Below are 20,470 nucleotides of genomic sequence, written 5' to 3' on the forward strand. Positions count from 1 at the left end.
CACCGTGTAAAAAGTGGCAAATCACACGACACCACTGCTCTGAGAGCTGCAAGAGTGTCCCAGGCTCAGCAGACAAGTGACAGATGAACTCTGAACATCTCTGAGATCACAGGGCTCCGAGGACATTAAAATAACAGCAAGTGTGTGCCTGTCTTATCAACCTCACCAGAATTGTGTGTGTGTGTGTGTGTGTGTGTGTGTGTGTGTGTGCGCGCGCGCGCGCGCGCGCGCGCATATGTGTGACATTAAGAAGAACCAGATAATATAGATTGCATGTCACAAGTCACTTTGAGTAACAAAGCTGGGATATGCATGGGACTGTCTACTTAGGATGGTACCAGACAGAGGAATGTAAGCACGTGAACTATCGGGCAACCTGAAAGGCAAGCTGTCCCTGTATGGTTCACTCAGTGGAGACTATAGCCCGGATTTGACCACAATTCAACCCCAAGAGGGTGGTTTGGGCATCAGGTCTCCTGAGACACAAACTCAGGTGCCAGCTGCATATCCACCCTTGGACAAACGGCCACACTATCTTGTTAAAAAAAAAGTGCCGCCCCCTCCCCCACTTTACCATCTCTTCCCCTTTTAATATCCTGCTTCCAACAACAAAGAAGAAACCACCTCCCAACTCGGTCAGAAATTACAAAAATCTAACAACCTGCCTCCTGTTTTAAGAAGTGGAGTTTCAAAAGCCACAGAAATGTGCTCGGCTAATATTTACAACAGGGAGATAAGGCAGCTACTGGGAGGAAAGGCATTTGTGCACAGGCTGTAACAGGACAGACCGGCCTGGCCCTGGCTAGAGTCAGAATCCCACGTTCACTGGCTTCTTACAGTTGAAACTGATAAGAAAAACTAATCCTGTTACTTCTGAGCTATTGTAGGGGATAAGCTCTATTATACAGACTTTGAAAATACTCAACGGGACACCCTGTTCCCTTGACTGCAAAGGTGTCAACGAGCTGTACCCTAAATGGACTTTGTGTAGCACATCCCTGTGCCCAGCAAGAGGCACCACATACCTGCAGGCTTGTGAGTGATAAAGACCAGGAAAGAACAGTTGAAATGACCTCACATCCAGATAGGTCTGGGATGTTGGCTGCATCTGCTTACCTACTTGCTCTCAGCCCTGACTACATATCAGAACTGTCTGCGTACAACCCAGGTGATAACGCTCTCCTGCATGGAGTCTCTCCTTGGCTCACATGGTCGAAACTTTGGTCTCTGGTGTTGCTGTCTGGGAAGGTCGTAGAACCTTTAGGAGGTAGAGCCTTGCTAGGTGGAGGAAGAAGGTCAGCAGGGGCAGGCTTTGAGGTTTCATTGCCTGGCTTACTTCCGGTTCACTCTCTGGTTTCTGCCTATGAATGAAGTGTGGCCTGCAGCCTCTCACTCCTACCTGCCATGCTGGCCTGTATCCTCTTAAACTGTATCGAAGTTAACCCTTCCCTTCAGTTGCTTCTTGTCAGGTATTATCAAAGCAACAAGAAAAGTAACTACTGGATCCCTTTCCTCCTTCGTGGCCAAGAAACCCACTTCCGGCTATAAGTATATTTTTCTTACTGGATAATCATAACCAACGAAGTGCTGTGAATCCAGTCTGCATTGTTTTAAGCAGATCCTAACCCACGGGGAGTTGAATCAGCAAACTGGTAAATATATCAACATTAAATTAACACACACACACACACACACACACACACACACACACACACACATCTGTAGCAAGGCATGGTGGCACATTCCTGTGACCTCAGCACTTAGAGGCAGAGGAAGGAAGGCTGGGAGTTCAAGGGCAGCCTCATCTATGGATCAAATTCCAGGCCAGTCTACGTTTTACTCAACCCTGTTTCAAAAATAACAAAAACATGGATTAAACAACAACAACAACAAAAAATCTGGTAGCCAGTGGCTTACAGAAAACCCAGTGTTACATGTAATCATTTTTGCTGTGCTGAGCCATTTAAACACCATTTTGAATGCGGGGTAGGGAATGAAATAGCCAGTCCATGCACTTGGAAACACAAACATGAACACAGAAAGTTTTCCTAAGGATTTTTAAAGCAATGTGGTATTAAACGTTAGCCCTCCCATCTATAAATACTGCTGTTAGAGCTGTCTGCCCCCAGTGTGCTCTACCTCCCACTCCGTCCCTTCTTCCCCCACTCTGGGAAACCTTCTTGCTTCTGTTTTGCTTGGCAACACACATCAGCATTCCAACAGATGTCACCTGGCCACTGACTGCAGATTGCAACAGACAAGCAAAACAAGAACTCTGCGCAAAGGGAAAACAACACCTAGTGAGGTTTCTGTGACAGGAGGTCCTTGACCTACAGGCTCAGGTTGGAGGTAACAGAGGGGACTGTGTACCACACTCTACCTCCCCCCACCCCATCGTGCCTAGAACCACTGGAGCAATGTTCTCAAGCCCCATTTTACCCAGTGGGAGGCTCCTCCTCTTCCCCAAGATACCTCTTCTCCTCCCACACAGAACTTCTACAGTGGCCTGGTTCTTCAGCCACAGAAACGAGGATCAGCCGCCTTCGGTTACTTTATGATACCCACGGGACTTCCGTTGAAATCATGTCTATTTTCTCCCTTTGTGTAAATCCACATTGTAAGGAATGTTTTCAATAACTTAAAGGGGCATCTCTTTCCTCTGCAGTGATTCCAACATCGCCCGCCCCCCCCTCCTCCTATGACTTTTCCAATGGATTCTGACTGTGTCTCTGTGCCCACTCTCAAGTCCTCAGCTGACCAAGGAAATGGGTGACACGTCAGAAGATGAACTGATGACCCACAACTTGAAGAAAACATTCCAAACCCTCCTCCCAGAAAACGCTTCTCAAGTGCCTGCCTCGCCCTAGGGGGTGAAGCTTGCGGGATAAATGAGCTATTTTAAAAGCTATATATCTGCTTTATAGCCCACACATTATTCATCAATGGACAATATGCCCCATAAAAAAAATGCAGTCTGCAAATCAGAAGCCGACTCTCTGGTGCTAAGCTGCAAAAATACATCCACCCACACCCTGGCATGACACAGGGAGCAGAAAACAACTCGAAATAACACTCTCCGGAGGAGCATAAAAGCTCCCTATTTTCCAGGCATTGCAAAAGGAACGTGGCAGGCTAAATGCTGAGGTGAGATGACCTCCTCAGAGAACTGATGGTCATCCCTGGTACTCTGGGGTATAACGGGATTCAGGGAGGGTTGGAAGTCAGGGCTCAGGACCTTACATTCTTGGGAGAGGTTATGAACCTCCCCAGTTGGCTCCCAGCTCCGAATGCATTAGTGTAGTGGCCACTGTGGTCCATCTCTGCCCCTCTAGGCCTCTTCTCTATGGCTGTCCATCTCCATATGAGCGTTATCTGTGCACCCCATGAGGCTGCTGCTCCGTACGCCATCTATGAAGGTTACCTTTAACTGCTGACTTGACATAATCTAGACACGCAAGTATCTCAGTGAGGAGCTATCTAGGTTAAGTTGGCCCATGGACTCGTCTTTGCAGGTCTGCCTTGACTGACATGGGAAAACGCAGTCCGATGTTTAGGTCCCAGATTGCCTAAGACTAGACTGAGTGAGCTGAGGTGTGCATGCGCATGTTCACTTCTCTCTGCTCCTGACTGCAGATGTGCTAGGACTAGCTGTTTGTTTGACATCCCTGCTGCCATGATGTCCCCCCGGCCCCCCCCACCCCCGCAGTGATGGGTGAAATAAAAACCTTCCTCTGCTTTCTGTCAGAGTATTTTATCACAGCAACATGAACAATGCTAGAGCCCCTCCTTCCTAGGCGCCATGCGCTCAGCCTTGCCATCTCTTTACTCACTAAGCGTACTTGGCATTTATGTCCTCTGCACACACTTGTCCCTCTCAAGTATCTCCTCCCAGCTATCAACTTGACGTGTTCTGTATCACCCAAGGCTGCGTCACATAACCCCTGCCCTGGTTCAGTTTCTGTGGCCTTCATCACCTTCTCCTATGCTGCTGCTCACCTGTGTCCCCGCTAGCTGAAGGTGGTGGCTTGAGGAATGAGGTGGCGTGAGGGCAGGTTTGGTTGGTTTCGTTCCCTGCTGTGGTCCCAGAATCTGGGATGGCACCTGGCTTGAAAGAAGAGTTTCCGAGGCTACCTTGTAAGTGTCTTTCCAACCTGATCTACTACCAAGTTCATTTAGGTACCTCATTGGTCTTTGGAGGGTCCTTCTGGGGAGTCCTACCTATTTGTTCTAGCAGACAGAGTCTTATCTGTCAGAAAAAGAGGTTTTAGAAAGGTTTAAATAAATATTATGGTTGCATGAGTCAGCACAGCATGACCAACTCCTTCCCCTCATTGTTGAAAACACTCCAACAGAACAAAGGCACTGCCATTGAGATCAGCACTTAGAACCCCCCCAGGATTTTTCTGCTCCATCACCAGGACACAGACACCAGGTGCAGAACTGCATGGACATCACTTCCTGGCCTCTTCGTGGCGGGCTAACCCTTCGGTCCTCAGTGGCAGGTGGGAAAGGCTTGACTACGGGCTTTCTATCATTGATGTGAAAACACACACACATATATTCAATGCGATCTTAAAATGCCCCCCCCCCAATTAGTATCTAACCAAAGAAAGGCTCCAACCCTTGCCCTCACTCACCCGGAATTCAGATATTTTTTGTAGATTAAGCAACTATGTACTCTCATCCCCATGATGAAATACTGATATCTTTGTGTGTACATTTTTTCATAAGCTGCCTTGTTGCTAAGTGACAAGACTTCCCGGGGAGATCCTACACATACCTCTAGTCACCCCTGACACGAACGACCAAAGTATGGGTACCACCAAAGTCCAACTCGGTGAACCAATGAGTTTTACTGGGGCAGAAACGATTCAAAGACAGCTCTGTCACCAAAGCCCATCCCAACACAGGTGACAGCCCATAGAAGCTGGGCGGGAGGCATACACTGCACAGCCTGCAGGCAGCTCAACCGCTGCAAGAGTCTTTTCTAACTGACTAAGTTGGTCTAAACCACTTCCAAGCAGCTGGTCTGGTCTGAGTCTGTGCAGCTTAGTTTGTCTGAGAGTGGTTCTCAGCAGTCTTTTTTTTATTGCTTTCTCAAAGAGGAAGGGGCCTAGAGAATCTGGTCAGTTTTGGGGACTTCCTGAAGCTATTTCGGGCTGTTTACATTCCTTTTTGAGGCGCTTCCCAGCAGGATGGAATGTTTTAATCGCAGAGGAAACTGTTACACCTGTCCATCAGTCACACCTCCTCCCCGGTTCTGGAGAGTCAGAAAAACGTCCACATGACCTCTGTGGCATCACAGTCCCCAGGTCAGTATCTACCAGGCCAGCGGCATCTAGTTTTTCTCTTGTGATACATCAGAAGCTCTGATGAGCACAAGGCCCACCCATGTCACCTCAGCTGTTCCCTCCGCCATGTGCGACTCCTGCTTCCCCAGGGATAATAAACCACTCGCCAGGGACAAAGAAGGACCAATGCCCCCTTGAACTCCAGGTATGAAGTTTGACATAGGTGCTCAGCATAAACTATCTCCACCAAGAGGTGGCGAGCTGGCCTTCCCAGTAGTCTTCCCAGAAAAAGAAGTCTCAAAACTCTTAGGGACAGGAATTGTCTCAGCTACAGCTTTGTGACATGGGTGACAGGCCTCCATCTGATTGTGATAAGGCTTTGGAGGACTTGCCTTTAAAATGGAAAATGCTTTTTTAAAAAAGGATCTAGAGGGGTCAAGGACACCACAAGAAAACCCACAGAATCAACCAACTTGAGCTGTGAACCGTGGAGCCTGAATGCAACTGAGCTAGGCCCTCTTCACATGTGTAACAGTTGTGCAGCTCGGTCTTCATGTGGGACCCCTAAAAGCAGGAGCAGGGGCTGTCTCTGACTCTATTGCCTGCCTTTGGATCCCTTTCCCCCTTAACACAAGAGGGGGTGCCTAGTCTTACTGCAACTTGATGTGTTATGGCTGGTTGATACCCATTGTGAATGGCCCTTTTCTGAAGAGAAACAGAGAAGAGTGGATGGTGGTGGGGAAGGAGGGAGGTGAAACTGTAGTCAGGATGTAAAATAAATGAAATAATTAAAAAACAAAGTTCCAAGTTAAATGGCAGTCTGTAAGCAGGGGTATGTATAATATCTAACAGCACAAATTATAATATTAAAGTACATTAGTTTCAGGAAGACATTCTTTGTGACCAAGATTTGGGGGGGAAAGTGACATGTACACACACACATCCTACCAAAGGAACCCACTCTACATATGTAAAAGCAGAAATGAAAATTTCTAAACTTCAATGGGACAGCTCTATGGAAGGCGACACTGAAGAGTTTCCATGTCCGCAGGGGCCCTGACGTGAACTTAGACGTGAGTGCAGTGGCACAATACCCTCGGAGCCCCTCCTCTTACCCACCTCTTCTTTGTAACCTCATGGGAAGCAAGAGTAACACTCGAAAACCACGGAATAAAAGGGGTGAAGACGTGGCTCAGCATTAGGGGCCTCAGCACGCACAGTCCAACCCCTTCACCTCCAAACAAAGCATAAAGGTTAGATTATAACTTCATTTCAACTCACCCCACCATTTCAAGCCACAGAACTTTAACCTTAGAATTTAAAACCAACCAACCCTGTGAAAACCATAACCACGAACAATGCCATCAGCAATTGCAGTATCATTTCCAACCTCAGATCTTCCAGTTAAGCAACACGGCTTTACTACGGTGAGGTTAAATCATCTAAAATATTTAGGCTAAATTAAAATGGCTAAGGTTGTGTGCAATCTATTGTTTCTTTGAGTGTGCAACCATGCATAAGGCCACATGATGCCACAGAGGCCATTTTAGTCAATAAAGAAAAGAATATAAAAGAAGCCTAGAGTGGGTGCTGCCTGTCTACTACTCACTTGGTATTAATTCCTTAAGGAAGTTAAGAAGTACCTTTCTTCTGTGATGTAACATCTAGCCTGAAAAACTAGATTTGAAAAAAATTCTAGATTTTTCAGGGGTGGGGTGGGGTAGGGAAGTGGCTAGAGTTTTAATATGCATACTGTAATATTTCCGACATATCTTAATTATCTACTTAAGTAACTATGAAAATATGAGCCAAAGCATTTTCCTTCCTCTCAAAGAGGCACATATATGTCCCGGCATTCTAAAGGAATGTGGGGGAAAACTGAAAAAGTGAGATCATGAAGCTTTAAAAATGGGCAGTCAATCCCAGCACTTGGGAGGCAGAGGCAGGTGGATCGCTGTGAGTTCGAGGCCAGCCTGGTCTACAAACCGAGTTTAGGATGGCCAAGGGTACACAGAGAAAGCCTGTCTCCAAAATAAAAAACAAAGAACCAAAAGGGGCCAGGGTGGGGGATGGGGGGATGGGGGGATGGGGGGGAGCAGTCAAGGAAATGGGCAAATATAACATGCATGGTTCGTTAGGTATATATTAAAGGACTACATTTCTTACATGTCTAGAATAAAAAAGACCTCTGTCTTCTCTCAGAACAAGGCTAATCAGGGGGCCTGTACACCTAACCAGCCCCAGCACACGGAAAGCCCTTAGAAAACAATAGCGTCTGGTTCACAGATGCCTCACAGTTGTTAGAGGAAAGTGAAAGCCGCTGGATTCCTGGTCATCTAGAAAACCAGGCAGTGTCAACTTTAGGATTTGTGAAGTGCAGATTTGCCAAGGGACTTTTCTTCTCTTGCTCCTGGGTTGAATGAATTCTCTCTACTAACACTTAAACACTGACTGGTTTAGAAAACGCAGTTCAGCTGTGCTGCTGCTTAAGGAACCAATACAAAGAACTTCATTTACACGCCCTGCCCCGCCCCCCACATCTTAGCCAAGGGGGAGTACAGGGTCTCCCACATGCTAAACTCTTCTCCTAGCTACACTTCTCCCTTAGAGATGCAAAGAAACTCAATTCCAAAGTTTAACCAGGGTCATCAAATCAACAAAATGGGGGGGGGGGGAGGGGGGAGGAGGGGGCTCCTTCCAACTTAATCTATACCTTGATTTCTTTGGTTCCCCTGGATGAGAGACAGGAGCATTTGACTCACAAGTATCAGAACAGTTCTAGAATGTCCCATTCCAAGAAGCAGGCTTTCTGAAATTCAATCTACCCCACCCTCTATCCTCCAAATTAACTTCCTGTTCAAACATGGGCTGCTAAGAGACACTTGGATTCAGGACCCAGCTTCAAACTGGCCAGGACTCGGGGACTTACTTCCAGGCCCACTCACACCGGGTCACCTGTCTCCCTTTGAGCATACCCTTTTTTGTGTCTCAGCTGGCTCAGGAAAGCAAAAGGGAAGCCATGGAGCACATTAGCAAAAACAAAACAAAACAACAACAACAAAAAAAAAAACCCACCTCTGTGACAACATCAAGTGTACTTGGCGAACCTGAGAGAGGGGTATCTCTTAAATCCTCTAAGCAATCTCCCTAACCAAGAAGCCCACGAGTCACCATTTCGCCTTCATCCCTTCATTATTTCGTGCCTCAGGAGGGGCATGCATAGTATGTGGCTTCGTGTCTATGGTTGTCTCTTCCAGGCAGGCTGTACACGTCTACACCTCTTGTGCGAATTAAAGAAACCGAGAGGGTTGTGACAGGCCAATCAAAGTCTGAAAAGCCACCAGCCAATTCTAGGTTGGGACTGCCAGTCTTCTGGCATTTATGGAAGCAATTTAGATCCTGTCACCGTGTACTCGGTGAACAATTTCAGCATCATTTACCGGTTTCACCTTCCCCTATTACAACTGTTTCAAGTGGCGCTACTAGGAGTTTAAAGGAAAATATGTGTCTGCTGAAGGCCCTAGCTGCCCCCACCCCCACCTCCCTCCAGGAGGACAGCATTCTAAAGCTCCATGGTATTTGGACATTCAGCAGGCATGTTGTGTCACAAAGAGCATTAAAGGCTTAGCACATACATGTGCACGCGCGCGCACGCACACACACACACACACAAGTAGGTATACACTCATCATATATACATATAGTACCATGGAATACAAGTAATGCTGATGTCATCATACATGATGCCGTCTCAAGCCTTCATCTGAAACAGTGGATTAATAGGGCTCCACACACGGGTAGGCAAGGCCCAGTAAGATGCCTATGCCTCTGCATCATATTTTCTGAGTAAAATCCTCTTAATCGTCTCCTTCTCCTCCTCCTCCTCCTCCTCCTTCTTCCTTCAGCTCTGAAGTGCTAAACTAAACCACAAGCTGTCACTCCAAGTACCAGCTATCTTAGGTGACAAACCCCAGCAAGTGTCAAGTGTCAGACCCATGTGCTGCCTATCCACCTTTTAAGACATTGCTGAAAAGAGTTGAAATTGAGCCATATAGTGCTGGATTATTCTCATGCTTGACCTCACAAAGAGAGATCAATACAACTGAAAGGATGAAACAAAAACTTATAAAATCTGTTCAAAAGTAAGAAAACAAGTCAATTAAAGGGATACAACTTTCCTCTTTCTCACTGCAAAGCAGTTCTACCCCCTCCTCAAATAAACTGAGGGCTAAAATTTGACTGGAATTTTTTATAGTTAAAATTAAAACCCTAAAAGGCTTGAAAGATGGCTCAGAGGTTAAGAGCACTGACTGCTCTTCCAGAGGTCCTGAGTTCAATTCCCAGCAACCACATGGTGGTTCACAACCATCTAGAATGAGATTTGGTGCCCTTTTCTGGCATGCAGCATACATTTAGGCAGAGCACTATATGCATTTGAGACATGGTTTCTCTGTGTAGCCTTGGCTGTTCTAGACTCACTTTGTAGACCAGGCTGGCCTTGAACTCACAGAGATCCGCCTGCCTCTGCCTCCTGAGTGCTAGGATCACAGGTGTGCGCCACCATGCCTCACGAAAATTAAATATTTTTTTAAAAACCCTAATATTAGCTTTTTTCCCTTACAGCTTCTTTTCTGGGAGACATTCAAACTGAAATTATCTCCAGATGAAAATAATTTGCATTATTCCTTTGTCATCCTGTAAAGTTCACCTGTATTCACAAAAGACCACTGCACTACTACAGAGTCTGGTGAAGTTCAGAGGGCCAGCATGGGTAGGAGATTTCCTGCCTTTGCTCCTGGGGCCCTCCTTTTTCTGTTTACTTTTAAATCTTTGAGTCAGCAAAAAACTGAGAAACTCCCGAGCCACTCTAAATAGCTAGTAACATACATGGACGATCCTGGACACTTAGTATCAATGGGACTAGGATGCTGGCTCTTTGGGCTTGGAAAATGAAGAGCTTGGTGGTTATGTGTGTAAAAGGTGTGTGTAAGTACATGTGTGTAAAGGGTGTGTGCAAGTACGGATGGCCCAACTGTCTCATACAGTCAAGAGAAAAACCTAATCTGAGAGGTTAACTCATTCATTAAGAGATTTTTAGAGGATGAATTCTAAGACCCTGGAGATATTCACCTGACTACAGCTGATGCCTTTAGAGACAGGTTTGCCTATGGCTGGTGGTTGACCTTGGAAAACTCTACGCTCACATCGATTTTTCCCTCTTTAAGAGTCTAGCTGGTTGAAAAATTTCAGGTTTTGGTCACAGTAGAATGTTTAAAGGCACAATGAGCATGCTGTACAAAAGGAATCTCAGATCAAAAGGTTTTCTACACCACTCACACTCAGACTGGGTCATCAGTCATACTTAATTTTTCACTTAATGATGTAAAGACCTTGGGCCAAGCCGCAGGTACCTGAAATGCAGGAAGAGGCTAGCGGCTGCCAGACTGTGGACACAGAAGGTGGAGGCAGCTGCTGACCGAGCCTAACACCCATGGTCCCTGCGATCCCCACACAAAACAGGCTAGTGGACAGATGGTTCTGGTACATGGCCAACACTGCTTTCTTTTGTTGTCATTGTCATTGTTCTGTTTTTGTTTTTTTGGAAAAGGCTTTTGCTTAAAAGAAAAGCTTCAGCTTGACAATCTTGGACTAATTATTTACGTATCCAAAATGCACACCCACAGGAAAATGTTCTCTTGCTAGCTCTTGGTTCCAGAATGTGCTTTTCCTCTACGCCAGTGGTTCTCAACCCTCTTAATGCTGCGGACCTCCAATCTAGTTCCTCATGCTGTGGTAACCGTCAACCATAAAATCAGTTTTGCTGATACTTCATGACTATAGTGTGGCTACTGTTATGAATTATAATTGTAAATGTCTTATATACAACCCCATCACTCAAATCCCAAAGGGGCCGAGGCCCACAGGTTGAGAACCTGTTGCAAATTAGAAGAGTTCTTTCTCAAATCTACATAATTTTATAATATTCTTCTTCTTCTTTTTTATTTCATTAGTGATTCTAGACTGAGAGTTTGGTTATGTAGCTATATCTGGTGGCTCACGCCTTTAGTCCCAGCACTCGGGAGGCAGAGGCAAGCAGATCTCTGAGTTCAAGGCCAGCCTGGTCTACAAAGTGAGTCCAGGACAGCGAAGGTTACACAGAGAAACCCTGCCTTGAAAAAACAACAACAACAACAACAAACCCAAAAAACAAAACAAAAATAAACAAAAGAGTAACTACCCCTGTCCTCAACACCCAAACAACACAGTGACTGCAGTTTTCAGGGACCACCTCAACCTGAGGAAAAGGACTCCTTACTGGGGCAGTGGGGTGTTGCTGGCTGAGCATGGGATTGTACTAATAAAGCTTGAAACTGCTTCAGGAGTAATCTCTTGGGGTAGGTTAAACAAACTACACAGTCAAAACGCATTGAAATTTGTACCATTGTAGAGGAAACTGTATGGGTTTGGACAGTGAAAAGGTACAAGACTTAATGGACATAAAGAAAACAAAACTTACTTTGCCTTTCACTTGTTTATTCCTCAACAAAGCAGAAATTCCAGTGATGGAGGGAGTAAGAGTGTTTACCTGAGTCACCAGAAACACTTGCAAACACAAATCAAAAAGGAGCCACAACATTCTAGGATCCTAACAACATTCTAGGATCCTAACTCAGCTGTCCGCCTTAAAAAGACAAATCACATGGAAACCCAGACAGAAAGACCCACAGGCGCCTCATGGTCAGGCCCTGAAACTATCAATCACAGCAACTTGTGTGAAAGATACCATTTAAAAGCAGGAGGTCAGTTTTGGGTTTTTTGTTTGTTTGTTTGTTTTTTGTTTGGGGTGGGGGGGCACGACACATAGTGCATGATGGCTAGCATAAAGAAACCTGACTGAATAAACTTGCCGGAGCTGCAGTGTCATAGCGGGCCGGGCAGTCAGCAGCTGTCTTTCGGGACTCCATTTCACTGAAAGGGAGTGAGCAAACCCCCACATGCAGGGAAGCCGGAATGTCCTCTAAGGAGTCTGCTCCTGCAGCTGGAGACAGGGCACTATCCCTTGTCAGCATCCTTGGCCGAGACACTCAAGCGGGTTGTGCTAAGTTACACTGCTGTGTAATATGTCCCCGCCACAGCTTTCTCACGGCACTTTGTCCACTACCAATCTGCTCACAAAACATACCTTCTCCCATCCCCAAAGTGACACTATTCTTGACTTGAATTACCTAATGGTATGAAAACCAACAATACATTTTGTAATGAGGACTAATGATGCCTTTAGAAAGAACCTGGTACGCGCCTGGTTACGAGACTCAAATGTCTCCTATCCTTCCCAGCAACCTTCAAGCTTTATCTTAGCGTTGTCAGGGACCATGTTTGCAAGCAAGGTTTCAAATGCACTTTCAACATCAGCACATTTCGGCGCCGACCTGTTTTATAGCAGACTAATTTTAAGAAATATATTTTTAAAGTTCTTTCATCTAGAAGGAAAAACTAAAAAGGACGTGTTTTGGGATTCCAAAACAGATGGAACTTTTTGACATCAAAGACCTACAAAAAAGACATTCCCCCCCCCCCCCCCGAAAGACAAACTAGCTTCATGGACTGCTACCAAAACACTGGGATCTACAGGGAGGGATATTGCCTCAGCAGAACACAAGGCTGCAAAATAAAGAGGCTTTCTGGCTTGTTCCGGGGGGCCCCTTGAGCCACTCAAAATGTGTGCACCTGTGGACTTACCGGAGCACCAGCACCAGGGTGTCCAGGGCTTTTGGGAGTCTCCTCTTGGTTCTGGGGAGCTTCTTCCGGTCCCCGAGTCACAAGAATTCGGAAATGCTTCTGTCCCGCATTTTGATCCTGCCTGATCTTGAACATGCACCCTGGATTCTGGGGGGCCCTCTCTGAATTTGTCCTGCGGATTTCGGGGACCACCCTACTGGCCCGAGGCGACACTTCTGGGGTTCCACGGTCTTCGGTGGGACTCACCCGGCCTGCTCGGGGTTGGGTGGGATATGACGTGCTCCTCTCCAGCCGAATGCGTGGGTACCTCACCAACCTGTCCCCCTTAGTGCCAGTGAAACCAAAGTTGAAGTCACCGCCCAGCCCCAGAGTGCCTTGCTGGGGCTGCTGCAGCTGAAAGACAAAGCAGCGCTTCCCGGAGCTCCCAGAAGCATCTGGAACATGCTGGAGGGACCAGCGCCTGGGTTCTGCCTGGCCATCCGGGCCGAAGGGCAGCAGCCGCACCTGGCGCACGTCGGCACTGGAGGCTCTGTGCTGGATGCGCAGGCCTGGGGTGGTCTCCTCTGTATCCTCAGCCAGGCGGGGACACTGACCACTCTGGTCACAAGTTCCATTGACTAATAAAGTTCCTGGATCCCAGGCTGCCCTTGGAGGGGAGCTTCCAGGAGTGTCCACTGGAGAGGGCTCAGATGAGCTGATGTGAGCTGAGACCCTTGTGGCCGCGGCCTGGTCTCCTAGGTCAGGCTGGGTGCTTGGGGGCCTGTCATCAGAGCCCTCGGGTGGCCCGCAGCTGTCCGTGGCACCATCTGCGGCCTTGCGCTGCAGGGAGATCTGCACCGAGGAGCTGCGGGTGGGCCTGGCGTCCACCCCGGCCAGGAGCTGCGGGATGAACATGGATGAGCTGCGCTTGAGGGCACCCACGCCCTCCTGCAGGCCGCTGTCTTCCCCTGCGTTCTGGGGGAAAGGGTGCGGGCTGCTTCTCCGTGGCAGCGTGTGGAATGCCATGAAAAAGTCCTCTTCTCTCTCCTGGTCTAGAATCTCAGACTCGGGGGCCGTATTGCTGCGGCCAGAGCCAAAATGAAACCGAAGCCGATGGGCCATGGTGACCAGGGGGGCCAGGAGGGAGAGGGCGAGCGACAACAACACGCCCAGCACTGCCAGAAGTCAAAACCCAAAGACACCAACTCCAAGAAAAAGTGTCCCATCTGCCAAACCGTTAGCACTGCGGCACCAAGAGCGACAGATAGCAGAAATAGCCCAAGTGGCAAGCAGCATTCCAGGCATGATTGGATAAGAGCAAAAAGCTCTCATCTACTCTGTGACAGAGGGTAGGATGGCCAGAGACACATGACCGCCTGCTCCCCCTCCAATGCCAGCTTCGGAACTTAGTGAAGTTTCCCCTCTCTTGCTGTTCCCCACCCCCACCCCCACCCCCACCAGCAAGAGCCTGAAACAGCACCTTCCCAGCTGCTGCAGTTCTGTCAGAAAGGGGCGGCCCAGCAGGGAGCTGAGGCAGCTGACTGAGGCAGCAAACACACAGCCATGCTGCTGTAAATCTGACCCATCACAGTCACAGGGCACTGCTTTCCGAACTACCAAGAGCACTAGGTCTCTCTCCAGCTGATGCCAGGGACACTGCATCAGGCACAACCACCTAAAGGTATGTCGTCCACCTCCCCACCGCACCAAAGAACAAGAAAAATACAGCTTGGCTGCAGGGCAAACGCTCTCAAGCATCAAATGTTATGTTTCTGTTATGATATCACTACACTACCACGAGGGAATGCAAAGTAATAAAACGTACTATAAATACGATTACACACCCTGCGGAATTAGTGTCCCTTTAATGGGAAATAATTAGACCATGATCTTCAAGTAACAAAATAGCCAAGTGGAGGCACAAGGGGGCACAGCGCTGCACCGCCAGCTGAGGGCCTGGTCCAGGTCTTGCTGCTTACTATAAACAATTTTCATTTAAAGAGGGGTGTGTTGTGTCACATATAATATGATTGTCAGACACAGCAGTTAACAGAGAAAAGAAACGCAGCTGGAGAAAAACAATCTCACATCACACACACACACACACACACACACACACACACACACACACACACGAGAGAGAGAGAGAGAGAGAGAGAGAGAGAGAGAGAGAGAGAGAGAGAGAGAGAGAAAATAGAAGAGCAGTGTATATGTGGGCTTCTTAGTAGTAATTTAATTTAAATATCATACAGAAGAAACGCCTGGAGCTGTTTTCCAGGCAGAACTCAGCAAGATTAGCACAGTTAGGCCATAAATCTAGAATCTTGCTGTTTGCAACAAGCCAGAAGAGACCTGAGAACTCAAAGTTCATGCCCAAACCCACCGTGATCAGATCCATAATGAACCTAGACATATTTTCTGCATTTTAAATATACTCTTCCCTATGATCCAGAAACATCAGCTCCTTAAGCAAGAGATTTATTTAGGCAGGACTTTAAAAAACAGGAGGGGAAAATACCAGGCTGCAAAGAGTGACAAAAACTTATTTTAAAATCTGCAAGCCATGTCTCTGTCAACAGCTCTGGGGCAGAGGGTGTGGTAGATTAGCCTTGTGTTTACACACACACACACACACACACACACACACACACACACACACACACACACTTGTTTTCTAAAAGCTCAGGGTTTTGAATGGCAAAAAGTAACCTCTGTGAGACCTAGACTCTGCTCAGTGCCTGAACTTCCAAGTAGACTCCAGTCACGTATTGTTTTCGCTGGATTAACAGCCAACAAAGAAAAAGCCAGCACCGGCACCACTGGTATTCCATGCACAGTAGCCACACAGCAGACAGCCTGGGGCAAGGCAAAACATGATATATAAAACCAGACTGCTCATAGTTTTTAAAATACTCTGCATTCAAATTCCCCTTTTGGTTTGGAAATATAGTTTCTTACCCACAGCAAGGTCGCTCAACTGCAATCATTATTCTAGATCGCAGAAATGGGAAATGCGAGGCTTTTTAAACAGTAAATTTCTCTTAGTAGAAAGAACATTGAGAGGCGCTTTCTCTCTTCAAGTGTGAGCACTGTTTCGTTTTAAAAACAACTTCCCTCCACAAGTCAGAGGGTTAAGTATCAGCTCAGCTTGTGGAGGCCCTGTTCCTGCACAGACTTAGCGCTTGATTATTTCAATGAAAATGAATGTCACTTGTTCGGTTTCCAGCCCTTGCTGGATGAGAGCGTGAGAGGCAGGAACTACACTGTACAACTCACCCAAGAGTTACTCGGTGCCCCTAATAATCATTCCTCCAAGACACACTCCGTTTCAACAATGCCACCACGATACTTATTTACAACAGGAAAGATGCTGAGATGGGAGGTCCAACCTGTTACGTTACCATTTGCAAGACAAAAGCCACCCTCAAATTCTTTATTAAGGGTAGAAGGTCTGGCTATTCGCATCGTAGGCTGGTATTTCTCTAACCTCCACCCCTAAACGGGCATTTAATCACATCCACACTCAAAACCAAAAGCTCTTTCATCTCTAATAACAGGGGAGTGCACAACTCAAAGATCCTCTTAAGGGCACACCTTTAATCTCAGCACTCGGGAGGCAGAGGCAGAGGCAGAGGCAGAGGCAGAGGCAGAGGCAGGCTGTGAGTTCAAGGCCAGCCTGGTCTACAAAGCAAATCCAGGACAGCTAAACAGCCAAGGTTAACACAGAGAGACCCTGCCTTGAAAAAAAAAAGGGTGGGGTGGGGATCCTCTTAGTGATGCATTCTGTCAACCTCAAGCGATTCTACAATTTTCCCGAGCTTCAACTGAATTCCATAGAAAGATGAGTTCATGAACAGATATTCCTTTTAGGCAGGGTAGTAAATAGGAGTAGAATCAACGAAGTGCCCTGAATTGTGTTCCCACCTCTGAGGGTGCGTTAAAGACTTACACATAACTCAATCACATTCATGTTCATAGTTGGGACACTCGGCCCATGAGAATTAGACGTAAACATTGGAGTTACTTAGGAAAACAAAACACTGAGCCAGCTGAATGTCTCGGCACTCGTCATGCAAACCCTTTGGCCCTAGAACGCACATAACAGTGGCAGGAGAGACCTCACTCCCCAAAGCTGGCCTCAGACCACCACATACGCACTCTGTGTTCTATGCCAAATATACACAACAACCTATATATAAAATGCTAGTTGTATCACCTACCTTCTTCAGGCATGCCTCTGAGATTTCTTATTTTGCCTTTGGTGGGTTTGACTTCATGTACGGGTTTGTTGTTTTAACAGTATCGGGAACGGGACCCCACACATGCCAGGCAAGTACTCTACCTCTGGAGTGCAGCCACACCTCCAGCCCTTATGCTACTATTTTAAAATTACTTTCTAAGGATTTTTCTTAAGAAAGTAGCACTGTTTGATCTCACCCGCTAAGGAGACTTATTATAACTATACACTGGTAATTAGATTTTTGTCTCCGCAGAGACAATCACCATATAGAACCCTCAGAGAATTCGCTGCGGTGTTATATGTCTGAGGAACGTCTTTTTAAATGACCACGAGGCTGTTTACAAGATTGATGGCCTCTTTACAGACGCACACACTCATCTGTATTCCCCAAAGAAAGCACAATAAGGCATGTGGGGTGAGGCGATCACAGGTGGCTTTTATTAGTAATAACTATAAAAAATGTACGTATACCCAGATAAATTCTCTGACCTTGCAACACACAAATATTTGCTGGAACTGAAAATGTGAACAGTGAGGCAAAACCAGTCTTCCTGGGGCATGTGCCCTACTGTGATTGACCTAGAGGATCTGAAAGGCGCTACTCGAAAAAAAATTCAGTTTTTAAGAAATAAAACAAAACTCAAAGCCAAGGACTTACCAATCTGTTCTCGTCAAATACTTCAAATAGGAGCCTGTGATTAGATGGATTTACCTAAAAGAGACAGAAACTGTATTTCAAAAATCAACAGGTATAGTTTTAAAATTGAAATAAGAGACAGGCAGAATTAAGAATGCTTCCTAGCACACTCGACTCTACAATATCAGCAACTGACCTGCTTATCCACTATTATTTTACCCTAAATATCTAGGCATACCAGAAAAAGACAATACCTTTATCTCTTGAAGAGTGATTCTCAATGGTCTTAAAGAACCCCCAGTCTTTTCTACAGGAGCACCCTCCTATCTGTAGGCCAAGGTCCTATGATCATTAGCCTCGTAATAATGGTGATGGTGATGAACACAGGAGCAGCGTTTACCATTGTGCCCCACCTCCACGTATAATTCCCTGAAACACTAACACTATATGGCCCCATTCAATTCTCCCAACAACCCAAGAGTGTAACTATCACTTTTTTTTTCACCCAAGACCAAGTGCTTGAAGCAATTTGCCCAGGATCCCACAAGCCAGAATACCGAGCAATCAGAACTCGCCCTGGGTCAGGGTAGAGTCACAGCCTTGAGGATGCCACTGCTAGTTTCATTCTCTTTACCCAAACTCAGGTGCCACCGGCTGATTACTAACCCTGCCAGATCCGGCACCACGTATTGGTGTCCTTGCCTGTCAACCAGGGAAGAAAAGCCTACAAAGAAAGGGCTTCTCTTTCTTTGGGGAAAAGGGATCTAGGAGACTGAGTGTTTGGTGTTCTCAAAGGCTGTGAGTGGTGATAGGACACACATGTGATTTTGGCTTGGGTTCCTTTCTAATGGAACATGGAATGAAGTTGTATTTGACGGTGGCATGGAGAGCTCATGGCCCTGGCTCTGCAGACACCTTAGCACCAGACAAGCAGATGGATGGATGGATGGAAAGCGTCCCCTACTCATCAGGAATGGATCGACCATCTGTGGTAGGATCAGGCACATGATAGGCATTCAATATGAAGTTTGAGTGGGAATAAAAGATCTTTTATATTTGTTTTTGTTTTTGTTTTCCGAGACAGGGTTTCTTTGTGTAGCCTTGGCTGTCTGGGACTCACTTTGTAGACCAGGCTGGCCTCGAACTCACAGAGATCCGCCTGCCTCTGCCTCCCAGGTGCTGGGATTAAAGGCATGTGCCACCACTGCCCAGCCAAAAGATCTTTTAAAAAGAGAAAAACAAAAGCAGAAATAGGCCTACAGGTAAGAGTCTCTCAAAAAGTTTTATCGGTACTGAAAACTCATACAGTGTGGCTCAAAGGGGAGGAGTGAGAATAATTTACAGTTCCATGAGAAGGCTGCTGCTGTGGGTGACAGTCAATGAACGGAGAGGCACTAACAAACACTTCTCAGCCCCCGACTGCTTTTCAGTCCTCCACACAGTTATCTCAAATGTACCCGGTAGAGGCTGAGCCTGAGAGCTACCAAGTGTTAAAACCTCAGAGCCACATTTCAGCTCTGACTGTAATAGAAAACAGATGCCGGGTAAGCCATCCAAGTATGCAGCGCAGAAAATCCTCTCATGGCTGAAAGGAAGAAGCCAGGGCCATGTGCACCAGGCCTAGTGTGTGCAGGGCGTCTAGTGTGTGCACGGGATCGAGTGGCAGTGTGTGGCTCACTGATGCAGGCATGAGCAGGCCTAGGCTGGAGCAGTCTGGAGGTGAGTCGTTTTAGCATCACAGGTGCACAGACAACTCAAGCTTTCATTCTTTTCAAGGGAAAAGCCTCCTTCTCTTCCAATTAAATGGCCAAGGGGCTTAATATGCCCAAATATTTGCTAGCACATACCGTTTCCTCATTAATTCACAGAATCTGCTTCTGTACCCAGCTGCTTTACACAGGGGGTGCTGAAGGCTGAGGAAATGTTCCCCTATTTGGTAGTATTGAAAGTAATTGTATATATCAGGTCTCTGAATTAGAAACTTTCCCTTCTAAGCAGAGCATAACTGGTAATTTTTCTGTCTCTTGTGGGAAAGCAGTACTGGGGACAAAACCCAGGGTCTCCAGAGTGGTAGGGACGTGCTCCTCCACTGACTATCCATGGCCTCACTGGTGATGTGCAGCACTTCCTTTTAATTATCTCCCTACAGAGGATGAGCGATTTGTAATCCATTTCTTATAGAATTCATTCAAGTATTGTTTTAAATTACATTGTTTTTTTTTCTCTTTTTTTTGCCTTTCTTTTTCAAGTTTTATTTTTGAAAGGTTGCAAAGAAAAAAATCAAGGGGGAAAAAAAAACAACCAAAACCAAAACAAACAACCCACAACTGAAATTAATCAGACCCCAAAGACGTAATTCAATCTTATTTTTAAAGAAAAGTTTGCTTTGGAAAAAACAAAATAAAACAAAACAAAACAAACAAAACCATGACATCTTTGACAACCTTTTTGATTTCTCCTATACAGCTAGCTCCTCATGAAACCTCCACAGATTTTCAAAGTTTGAGACACAGTCAGTCTACCTACCCAAACACTTCCAATCTTAGGAGAACTTTCTTACTTAAAATGCAAACTAGTTTTCTT

The 20,470-nt window shown here is 46.4% G+C and overlaps 1 protein-coding gene across 9 annotated transcripts in view; it reads right to left on the reverse strand.

The window, feature by feature from the left end:
* Positions 1 to 20,470, reverse strand: part of NEDD4L (NEDD4 like E3 ubiquitin protein ligase) — a 336,053-nt gene that overhangs the window by 116,029 nt on the left and 199,554 nt on the right. For 5 of the 9 annotated variants that reach the window (XM_084778010.1, XM_084778011.1, XM_084778014.1 and 2 more), the window contains one exon: positions 17,909 to 17,962. In XM_084778010.1, the coding sequence (XP_084634136.1) occupies positions 17,909 to 17,962 (54 nt within the window). Of the gene's footprint in view, positions 1 to 13,031; positions 14,156 to 17,908; positions 17,963 to 20,470 lie in introns of those variants that run through there. The other 4 variants (XM_084778007.1, XM_084778009.1, XM_084778006.1 and 1 more) reach the window with 4 other exon arrangements.

This window comes from Acomys minous (assembly GCF_964271855.1).
Source record: "Acomys minous genome assembly, chromosome: 4".
NCBI lineage: Eukaryota > Metazoa > Chordata > Mammalia > Rodentia > Muridae > Acomys > Acomys minous.